This window comes from Poecilia formosa, unplaced genomic scaffold (assembly GCF_000485575.1).
Source record: "Poecilia formosa unplaced genomic scaffold, Poecilia_formosa-5.1.2 Scaffold660, whole genome shotgun sequence".
Lineage (NCBI taxonomy): Eukaryota > Metazoa > Chordata > Actinopteri > Cyprinodontiformes > Poeciliidae > Poecilia > Poecilia formosa.
In genome coordinates this window covers 136,594-147,292 of record NW_006800599.1, presented here as the reverse complement: position 1 = coordinate 147,292, position 10,699 = coordinate 136,594, and the positions used below count along the sequence as shown (strand labels likewise).

General features: G+C 37.5%; 2 protein-coding genes across 3 annotated transcripts in view; one reads left to right on the top strand and one right to left on the bottom strand.

Moving 5' to 3' along the window:
- Positions 1-2,021: 2,021 nt before the first annotated feature.
- On the bottom strand, positions 2,022-9,198 carry cxcl8a (chemokine (C-X-C motif) ligand 8a). Of its 2 annotated transcripts, XM_016666093.1 has the most exons (5): positions 9,133-9,198; positions 3,201-3,575; positions 2,971-3,103; positions 2,755-2,841; positions 2,022-2,638 (listed from the first exon to the last, which is right to left on the bottom strand). In XM_016666093.1, the coding sequence occupies exons 2-5, from the start codon at positions 3,265-3,267 to the stop codon at positions 2,626-2,628; spliced, it is 300 nt and encodes a 99-aa protein (XP_016521579.1). In that variant the 5' UTR covers positions 3,268-3,575; positions 9,133-9,198; the 3' UTR covers positions 2,022-2,625. The 2 variants fall into 2 exon arrangements, with proteins under 2 accessions (XP_016521579.1, XP_007542195.1); XM_007542133.2 differs by lacking the exon at positions 9,133-9,198 and having other exon boundaries at positions 3,201-4,863.
- Positions 9,199-9,848: 650 nt separating this feature from the next.
- The window catches only part of LOC103130673 (C-X-C motif chemokine 2-like), a gene marked incomplete at its 3' end in the record, with an annotated part of 2,038 nt that continues 1,187 nt past the window's right edge, over positions 9,849-10,699 (top strand). The window contains exons 1-4 of the mRNA XM_016666094.1: positions 9,849-9,933; positions 9,979-10,039; positions 10,134-10,266; positions 10,384-10,470. Coding sequence (XP_016521580.1) covers positions 9,985-10,039; positions 10,134-10,266; positions 10,384-10,470 — 275 coding nt within the window. The remainder of the gene's footprint in view (positions 9,934-9,978; positions 10,040-10,133; positions 10,267-10,383; positions 10,471-10,699) is intronic.

The following is a 10,699-nucleotide window of genomic DNA, read 5'->3' as shown; positions in this document are numbered from 1 at the left end:
CAACCTCACACACAATTTGATAAAGATGCTGCCTGACACTAGTTATATTTGCACAAGCAAGATATTCATCCCCTGTTGTGATCACAACTACTGGTCTGTTTGTGTTTCCATCTACAAGTTAATGTAGTAGAAGAACTTTGAAAAAGCAACCAAACTGCATAACTAAAATAGTGAACCTCTCACTGTGGTTTTTGTGCCATTGAACAAAAAAAAAGGCACAAAGCTAAAATCTGAAACCTTGAAGTCACAAAAACCATTTAGGCAGCCTCAGGCTTAGAGAACGTTTATATTCGTACTATTACTATGAGAGGTTTTGTACATTTCATAGTCCTGGTTTTACGGACATCTCTATGAAGGAAACCCATAAAAAAGGAGTAAAAATTTTTTATAAATACCCTAAATGCTTATGTTATAAGCAGGTTGTTTTTGATCAGACTAAAATGAGCACAACACCATACAGATGTCACAAGTCAGTTTGCCGAGCTTTGGAGAAATACATCACATTGTTACTTTATATCAGCTAACTAGGAAAGAACTGAACTGAAGTAAAACAAAAACATAGCTAATTAAATAAAAGAGGAACTAAGAAACAGAAACAAATGAAACCCAACTAAACAGCCCAAGATCATGATATTTTGAGTAGATTCATCATTTATGGTGTTCTACGTATGCTTTATTCTTATTTTTTTATATTTCTAGCATGACTATTACAGGTTTTTTTTCCTGTATACCCATTCTAGCTACTTTCCCACAATCGCTCCAGTTAGAACATGTCGTCTTTCTGACCAGTATAACAGGTGGACATTCCCATGAAGGTTTTTCTTGTATTTATAGTTGAATAGATGAACAGTGTGCCTCAGGGATCTGGGGGTTGTACCCAAGGATGAACTTGACTTGTGGAGGTCCACAGTTCTCTTCCTCATATCATGCCTGGTGGATTTCTCTTGTTTTTTCTTTGCTGTGAGACAAGGATTCGGTCTGTTTGATGTGTGTCCTTAACACATTCACTATTGGGCCTTCATTTAACTCAAATTAGCTATAGATTAACTTATAGGAAAAGCCATTTACATTTCTGAATTTCAGAGAAAATTACATATTTAGGCAATTTCATCTATTTAGCAAATTAGTTTGGTAAACCTAATTGTCCTAAAACAGGGAAAGTTTGGTCTGGATTAATTTCAAATGTGGAGAATAAAGCAGTCATGCATCTTTTTGTACAGTTTTAGTAAATATCTGGTTTCAATTGTTCACCATGGATGAATATGTGGGGAACCACAAACTTACTGTGACGTACAGTTCATGAACTTTGATTTTGATCTACTTCTCCAAATATGGGAATCTTGGTGGAGTACGCAGTTGGAGATTTTAAATGAAAATCTGTTGGCTTGTTTTAGAAAACTAAAACAAAGGGTCAGAAGTTGGTCTGTTGACAGGATAATGATCCAGAAGTTATAGCCAACTCAAAAGAAACAAATCGTTTGTCAGCCAGAACAACTGAAAACATATGTTTATGCTCGTTCTTGGTGGTGAGTTGAAGTAAACAGAGCATCGGGACTCTGGAGAATCGAGACTCTCGGTTCTCAGTTTCTGTCCTCCAACTTTGAAATACAAAATGAGAAAACTAAGTGATGGTAAGATGAGGATGTACAGTAACTATTAACAGATGACCCACCAATATGTAGCACACACAATTGTGCATAAAATAAATACATGTAGTAGTAAAAGCTTTTTTTTTTTTTTCAAACTTTTCATAATTTATTTTAAGAGTATTTACTCATCCTTACAAGGGATAGCTATGATATCTTGGATATTTTCAACATGTACAAAGAGAAATAACTTCTATTCTTACGAAAAGTTGGAATTTGTTTTAGACGCAAGATTCTGACAAGACTACAATTCAGACAGAATGCAATGACTCATGCATACTGCAGGTGGCACACTTGTCTGATATTTGCCACACAGCTTCACACTGAAGGATATTCGAAAGAAAAACATGAGAAGTATTTCCATTTAAGATTTTTATTTAAAATTAGAAATAACATTTAAATTTTATAAATACATAGATAAATAAATAGAAATAGAAACAATAGTGCAATTTTACAAACAGTTTCTTTATACTTATAGTATGAAGCATACAAAGAGGGGGTGGTAAGTTAATAAACATTGCATTTGATGCAAACATCCATTTGTACACGCTTGTCCCTTTGTGGGGTCAGGAGGGTTGCTGGTGTCTCTTTCCAACTAATGTTCCAGGCGAGAGGCAGGGTCACCCTGGACAGGTCACCAGTCTGTCGCAAGGCAACATAGAGACACACAGGACTAACAACCATGCACACACACACTCACACCTATGTGTGGGAGGAACCCGGAGAACCCGGAGAAAACCCACACATGCACAGGGAGAACATGCACACAAACCCCGGGCTGGGTATCAAACCCAGAACCTTCTTGCTACAGGGCAACAGCTCTACCAACTGTGACACTGTGCAGCATTGATGCAAACAATTTGAGAACAAAGATGCTGAACTTTGATTCAGCATCAGGCGAATCAAAGTTTAGTGGCCCATCGTCAGACCAAGTCAAGTCTTTTGATTCTTTGAAGTCGTTGCCTTTATTCATTTCTCCTCATCGTTTCTTGCTGCAGAGAAGAAGAATCAGGGGAGAAAAATTATAAATATTTTGTGGTTTGAACTCTAGGCTTTAAAATTGTACATTCTTGTATTATATTTCAGAAAGGTTCAAGCTAAATCTTACTTTGCCATGATCCTCTGAATTACTTTCTTGACCCATGGAGCCTCAGGGTCCAGGCAAACTTCTTGGCCATCTTTTTTTAGAGTGGCACTGCAACACAAAGTGAAAACAATAAGTTTTCACATACCAATGCAATTACAATGATAAAAATCATCATCATAATCATCATAATCATCATAAACATCAACGGAATGAGGCAGGAAATTAATTGGCTCTTACATGATCTCGGTCTCCTCGCAGTGAGAGTTGGCAGGAATCAGCTCCACTTTCTCTATGTGGCGCCCTATGGGTCTGCTCTCAGTCTGGATGCAGCGACAGTGCAGCTCCACTCCTAAGCTTCTCAGACTCATTCCTGTGCGGAGATTACAAATGCATATTTTCACAAAGTGCAATAAGCAAAACTGCCGAAGGAGTTATTGTTTAATAAACTAAAACAAACTGAGGCTTACCTTTGCTGGTGGCGAGGAAGGACAAGAAGATTAAGACAGAGAGGGTAATAATGCTGATTTTCTTCATTTTGGCTTCAAAAAAGTCTGTAGCTAATTCACTTGTGAGAATAGATAAGAACTTTCTAATAAATATTCTTTGACAGCAAAAAGATTTCTTCTATTCTGCAACAGATTTCTTTCTCTCGGTTGCTCTTTTCCTCTGCTCTTCCAGGCTTTGCTGCTTTCTCCAGCTGCTGTTTGAATCTGCCGGAGAGAAGTCCCGGCTTTTATTGGCCGTGGAAGTGACTCACTTCCCCATGTCAGCGTGTGTTGTGCAAGACAGGAATCACGAAGTGGGAATTTACGCTGCTTCGCTTCACTGTCTCTCATTCAGACCTGTCATAAGGAAAAACACAGACTGTAATAACTGAGTAAGGCATGATTGCTTTTTTTCATATGTTCATTGTTTTAAACCGTAAGCGTGTTGTACCTGTGCACTGACAAACTGTGTGTATTAGAGTACAATTCATAGTTGTTTGGTAGACGGTAGGTAAGAAAAAGAATTATATTTATAGCATGTGGATTAATGGGGCTGAATGATAACAATCTGAATATCTGCTGGCCTGCTGCCGTATCTATTACTCCCACTACAATATCACATAAATCTTCAGACTGTATAAACACGTCTTCTACGGAGCACCTGCAGTGGCTGTATTAACAGAATATGGAGAAGGAAATCATTTTGATCGTTATGAACCGTTGACATTTTTGTGTCCTTACAAGCATGATTTTGCAAGAAGATTAACAGACTTATCATCAATGAATTCATCAAACTTTGAATTCCTTGTGCTTGACACTTTTAAAACAACACCAGGCTGTGAGCCAGAAATTTTCATGTGAACAAAGTCTGAGACTAATCCGACATGCTCCGACACATCTGTCCAGGCGTCACTGCATCTACTTACTAAACAGTCTTGGGTAACTTGGGGTCAAGGGATCATGACTTCTGGTTCTGATTCAATAATTTATCATTTATTACTGTGCTCTCAGTTATTTCTACAGGCATAATATATGCTTATGTTTGTGACTTCGGTGCCTTTCCACTATATTCTATCCAACCCTTTTTCTTATTTTGTTACATTGCAACCACAATCCTCGGTCCACTTCATGGTGCCATAAACCCACACAAACTAAGGGAAAACTGAGAAGTGTACTTTTTTTAAAATACATATTAAAATTGTTGTTGCAGATCTATAAAGCTGTCTTTAATCTAATGTCCTTTAATAAAATTCAATGTGACCATTTGCTTTGAGAAACAGCAAGTTGTGGAGAAGTTCAAAGTGTGGTTTATTCTCATAAATCAATATACAACACAGAGGGTTGTTTAATTAATCCAAAAATGAAAATGGCATGGTCCCTAACTTGTCTAAACTTAAACCAAATTAAGAATCAAAACTTTAACATCGCTTTTTAAAGACCCTGTCCAATCTTTCTGAACTTGAGCTGTCATACAAAGAAAAACCTCCGTCTCAAAAACGATTTATGGGTATAATTACATTAAAGGGTTGTCTTCTGCATCATATTGTGCAAGGGACTGCCACACTTTTCAGATTTTATTTGCAAAAAAAAAAGAAAATTACAATCATGTCCTACTTTGCTATGTAATGGTCCGTTATATAAAATGCAGATAGACTAAAACTGTAAACTGTAAAAAAGGCAACTGAGTGTGAATATGCATTTGCATGTGTGTGTTTACATTTTAATTTCTTGGAAATAGGAATTAAATATATCTGAAAGAGAAAGGAAAATTTATTTTTTATCCTACATCTCCTTCTTTGGTCAGCTTTGATTTTATTACACGGAAATGAAAGATGCATATGGTTAAAAGTGAAACATGTGACGGACACTGGAAAGTTATTTGATTTTCACATTTTGTTTGTTGCAGTTGACACTACATCATGTTCATCAGATGAGTTCAAAGCGGCATGTGACCAGCATGAGACCGAATGGAACACATGTACATTTTCACTACTTCCTTTAAAATCAGATCCATTTTTGGTGAGGTTATTATTCAAATGTATGTGTAAAATTTTCCAGGTTGATAGCAAGTTTAGTTAGCACAAAACATTATTTTAAATTACATACAAAATATTTGTTATTGCATCATCGTTCAAGATTTACACACACACACACACACACACGCATGCACGCACGCACACACGCACACACACACATACTAAATAGGGGAAATTGATTTGTCATCCATATGCGATCACACAGGAAGTAAGAAAAAATATATCCTCAAGCGTTGTGTGCAAAAATTGGATATTCCTAAATTACTCCTCAAAAAAAGCCATTACATTAATAGGTCAATGTCTTATTGTACTGCTAATGGAAGTGGTAAAGATGTGTTGGAAGAAATACTTTAAAAATACACAAAAAGAATACTTTTTTTTTTACTCTGCATTCAGTATCATGAAATTGACAAGTTTTTCATATTTTCACAATTAGACCTTCAGGGAGTCAACAATGACACTTCATTCCTCTTGAAACAAATATGTAAATATGGCGTCATATTTGGATGCCTTTATTGCCAAGTCTCTTTTAATCATGTACTCTGACCTTAACTGAGGAAAGTGAGGGCTTTTTGTGACCTCCTGGACGACTTGATGATGCATTTGTGGAGTAATTCTGGTAGACCTTTCAGCTCTGGGAAGAGGACATGGGCACCACTGCTGTACGCTGGCTGTAATTGTGAATAATATTGTGGTTCATGGGAGTCACTGTGCTTCAGAAAGTTCATTGTGAGTCAGACTTTTTCATCTCATCTGTTCTTGAATGACAGGTAAGTGAGTTCTTAATTTTTCTAGTATAGCAGAAATCAAATGTGGATGTGGTAAGTGGGATTCAACACAGCTTTCTAAAAACATGTTTGATCAAAGTTATTTTAACAATGGGTGAATTATTTAAGTGGACAACTGAATCTGTTCGGTAGAAATGTGTGCAGGAAGTACTTATGTTAAAACCAAATTTTGCAACAAAAAAAAAAATCTCTAGAAACTTTTCTTCATTAGAAAAAGAGGTGGAGGGGAAACATCAGTGTCTTCCAAAATAATATCTATTACAAATTAGGCTACAATAAAACAGAGGCAACTTTCACAATATTTTGAAAAGAGATACTGCAAACTGTTCTCCACAGCAGGCTTTGCCAATATTTCCAAAAGTGCATTTAGTTTATTTAACTAAATCAAGATGCCCCTCTGTGAAAATCTTTCCCACGTCTCTTCTAGATAAAAACTTTTTTTTTTCTGACACAGGATCCGGGAGCACTGTGCTCTGCAGATTTGCTTTTAGTTTCAACTTTGTCAATGAGCTTCTTTGTGTGCTTGTTTAGCAAGATTTGTTGGTAATCAGAAGATTATACTAAAGAGTATTGATGTTGTAATCTTCATTCTTCTTCTGCTTGACATATATTTGGCACACCCAATCGAAAATGTGCATTTATTCCTACTGTAGGTAAAATCTTGACATTTATTTATTTATTTATTTATTTACTATGTTGTAAAAATGTATACATGCAGAAGAAATCTGATTGGTGCCAGACATTTTTGTAATCAGACTAACATTATAGAAAGACAACAAATGCTGTAAAGCCTTCCTTGACACAGCAAAAAAATAGTATTAGTAATGATATAGCAAAACTATCAATGCCCCTTGAATTTTTACATATTTTGACAATGAGGCATCACAAATGATCATTTATCTCATAAAGGCTTCATTAAATAGGCTAACTCATATGCATTGTTTTCAATTTCCTGTTAATATTGTGAAAAGTACAGCATGCCACGATAAACTGAACTTCAACTTTTAGATAAGGACAGCTGAGAAGCAGTAAGGTTGAGCAGGTCAGCACAGCGTCCTGCTCTGCTCTGAAGGCTCACAGAGTCAAGCTGCAGACACATCTTCTCCCTCCCCCAACAGTAAAACATTCCTTTCTCTCACACATGTGGATGTACCATCAGTTCCTCTAGTCTGCAGTGTGCTGAAACAAGCTTTTCCAGAAACGATTTCCTTACCCTCACATCTTCTACGAAACACAGGTCACTAAAGGAACAGACGTCCGAGATAAAGAGTGCACATAATCTCACATTCATCATCCTGTTATTCTTCTCCTTAGCGTCCGTTTCCTGGTCATACAAAGGTGGGGACACTTTTCCATAAGCTTGCAATATAAAATCATGAAATTCCACTATCAATCAATCAATCAATGAATCAATTTTGTTTGCACAGCACATTTCAGCAACAAGACAGTTCTAAGTACTTTACTTCATACAAATAAAAAGTCATAAAAACATCATGCATCTCCAACTGAGAAACCAGTAACAATCAATATGTCGATCAATGTTGCAGTGGTCATAGGTCGAAAGCAACTCTAAACAGGCGGGGGTTTAGTCTTGATTTAAAGGAACTTAATGTTTCAGCAGTTTTGCAGTTTTCTGGAAGCTTGTTGCAGATTTGTAGTGCAAAGAAGCTGAATGCTGCCTTTCTGTGTTTGGCTCTGGTTCTGGGGATGCAGAACAGGCCAGAACCAGAAGACCTGATAGGTCTCGAAGGTTGAAACAAGCACAGCAGATCAATGATTTATAAACTAAAAACAATATTTTATGGTCAATTAAACTAAGACCTGCTGAGTTTAATCCAAACTCAGCAGGTCTGAGTTTGGACTAAGAAGCCTTTACATTCATTCACCTGAATAAAATTGGGTGCAACCAGTTCAACCAAGTCAAAAGTGCACTACTTAACCACATTGAATCCCACTGTTCTGTATTGGCCTTGGTGTTTTCTTAGAGAATATTTATTTAAAAACAAAATGCATCATGAAGACCAGGGCACAGCAGGTAGGTCAGGAAGTTAAAAGCAACGATAGATCAAGAAAACAAGATCTACACCTTTGAACATGTCACAAAGAAATGCTCAATCCAACTTCTCACTGGGACAAAATATAAAATTATGTCACTCTTTTCAGCTTTTTTGTGCAAAAAATGTTACAAATGTTACAAACCTCGTATTATTGTACTTACACTCAACACTATTGCACTACTTTGTTTTGGTCTATCACTTTAAATGGAGCTAATAGCGAAAATTCAACCTGGAAGACTCCATCCCCTCCGTTCGTCCATTGGCGTCATGCTCATCTCCTCAGCACTGGACCTCACCCGGCGTGTCCAATCATCAATCAAGCTCAGCATAAAAGGATCCACACCCAAACCGTCGGCCGCTTCCCAGCTGCGTTCAACCCACCACCGCCCCTTCTCCACCCACATCCTTCGGCTCTCCAGGATGGCACCCTTTCCAGACCTCCACCACCAGTGTTGGGCCCTGGGGGAGAGCATCCCTAATCGGTTATCGGGATGTTCATCGAGTTCACATCAAATCTCAGCTCAGATCAGCTGCCGGGGCCCGAGCGCCAAAGAACTTATTCATTGCTGTCATTAAATCTTTTAATTGTTCCTTTTTCTTTGTCTGAGTCTTTCCAGGTTGAAGTACCAGTACAACACAAAGAACTTTGTATTAATTTGATAAAATGTAAAAAGGTTTGCAAGGCAATGCATGAGTATAGTGGATATACCTCATACACGTGTCTCTTATCTTCTTAGGCAAACTGCTTTTTTACGCCTGTTACCGTTGCCTTGTCATATAAATCTGCAAATGAGTTCAAAGCCTAATATAAAATATGCACAAACAAGAGCTGGGAAAATCAGGAATGAATCATCAGCTTATCATCACGTCTTTTTCTCTCTCTTTGTTTCTGTGTGTGTGCAATGTTGTAAGTATGTTTTGTTCTTCACGTGTCAGTTTATTGCAGCATGTTTACAATAGCTTAAACTCAGCTGGAGCACGGGAGTGACTGGGGTTAATATAAATCCTTTAAAACGAGGAAGTGATACTCAACTGAAAGCAGAAGACAAGAGCTTGTGGGAATTCATGGAAATATGGAGGAGTTTGTGAAATAACCCACAAAGGAGGAGAAAAGACATGGAGTTTACGGACCCGGGTTCTGCAAATCTTGGATTCAGGTCAAATTTTTATGAGTGGGACACTGGGCAGCATTCATACAATGTGCTTGAATGTTAACTGTCATGTCTGGACATGCATGTTGTCTTACTGTGATATAGCACTGTTAAGATAAGAAGAGTTACTATGTGCAGGAGCCAGAATTTAGATAGATGTCTACACAACAATAGCTTGGGTTCACATGTAGTTTAACCAAAACATTAACATGAACATAAGTATATCTAAAGTCTCCTGAGTCCAAACAATGTAGGATGTTGCAATACAACTGCAAGGGAACAGTTGTTTCAGAGCTGATCTGTTCCAGATAGTTTACCACTAAGTATTCATACATGCAACAGCAATGACTTGGTTTAAAATGGGAAACTATTTATTTGTGAAATTAAATCATACATTTAAAAGTGTTCCTGCTCTGCTAAAATGTGCCATCTAAAGCTCAAAACCAAACACAGACTGACCACCACACAGCTTGAGCTCATTTCCAAGGAACCAAACAGAGTATTCCTGACAATTCTTGTTTGACCTGCAGGGAAAAAAAGAAAACCTCCCCTTTTCTCTTAAAGGAGAAGAGGAGGCACTTATAAAAAGTGAACAAAAGTATGCAGAGCAGTCTTGCAACACGGTCTACTGCTGGAAAGGGAACAGGCAAGCTTTTCATTTCACAGTCCTTGCATCTGTGGGAGCCACATTAAGGATTAGATTTGAAACTTTTAAATTCACTCTCAAGGCAGATATGTCTCTGAGCCCTATTGTTGTGGCCATCCTGGTTTTCCTGACCATACATGAAGGTGAGTCCATCTGTCAAATACATGTTTGTATCCATGTCAGTGTTTATCTTGTGTAAAGATATCGACTTGCTGACTTTAACTTCCAAAACCTCAGGTAGCGTTGTGGGAGATCAAGTGGTGAATCTGCGCTGTCGTTGCATTACCAAGGAAAGGAAGCCCATTGGCCGTCACATATTGGTATTGGAGGTGCATCCTGCGAGCTCTCACTGTGCAGAAACTCAAATCATGTGAGTCATTCAGGAAAAGTTGTTCTACGCACACTGGTAGTATTTTTATATAGAAAGTAAAAGTCCTGTCAATGTACTTTAGTTTTTGATGTCTTGCTTCTCTCTTTGGTCCCACAGAGCAACTCTTAAGAAAGGCAAGCGAAAGGTTTGCCTGGATCCAAATGCTCCATGGGTCATAAGAGTTATGCAGAACAGGCGTGCAAAGTAAGTGAGCTCTCTCTGAACAGAAACAATAGTCTTCTGAAGTGTTTATACCACTGGCAAAAAGTCAGGTTTTTGATTTTAAAAAAGTAGACCATGACAAATCAATTCAAATAAATCTTCCATCTTGAATGTGATATTTATTGCATAGTTTAATTGGAAAACAATTTCATTAACTCGATTCAGTAAGTTAAATACATCATACTTAATTAAATATATGCATCATATATAT

Bases quoted from the DNA above. Each gene is read 5' to 3' on its own strand.
- cxcl8a (XM_016666093.1), bottom strand. From the start codon at position 3,267: ATGAAGAAAATCAGCATTATTACCCTCTCTGTCTTAATCTTCTTGTCC. The intron at 3,104-3,200 runs GTAAGCCTCAGT...ATCTCCGCACAG, and splicing joins CTTCCTCGCCACCAGCAAAG to GAATGAGTCTGAGAAGCTTA. The intron at 2,842-2,970 runs GTAAGAGCCAAT...TTTGTGTTGCAG, and splicing joins TGCGAGGAGACCGAGATCAT to TGCCACTCTAAAAAAAGATG.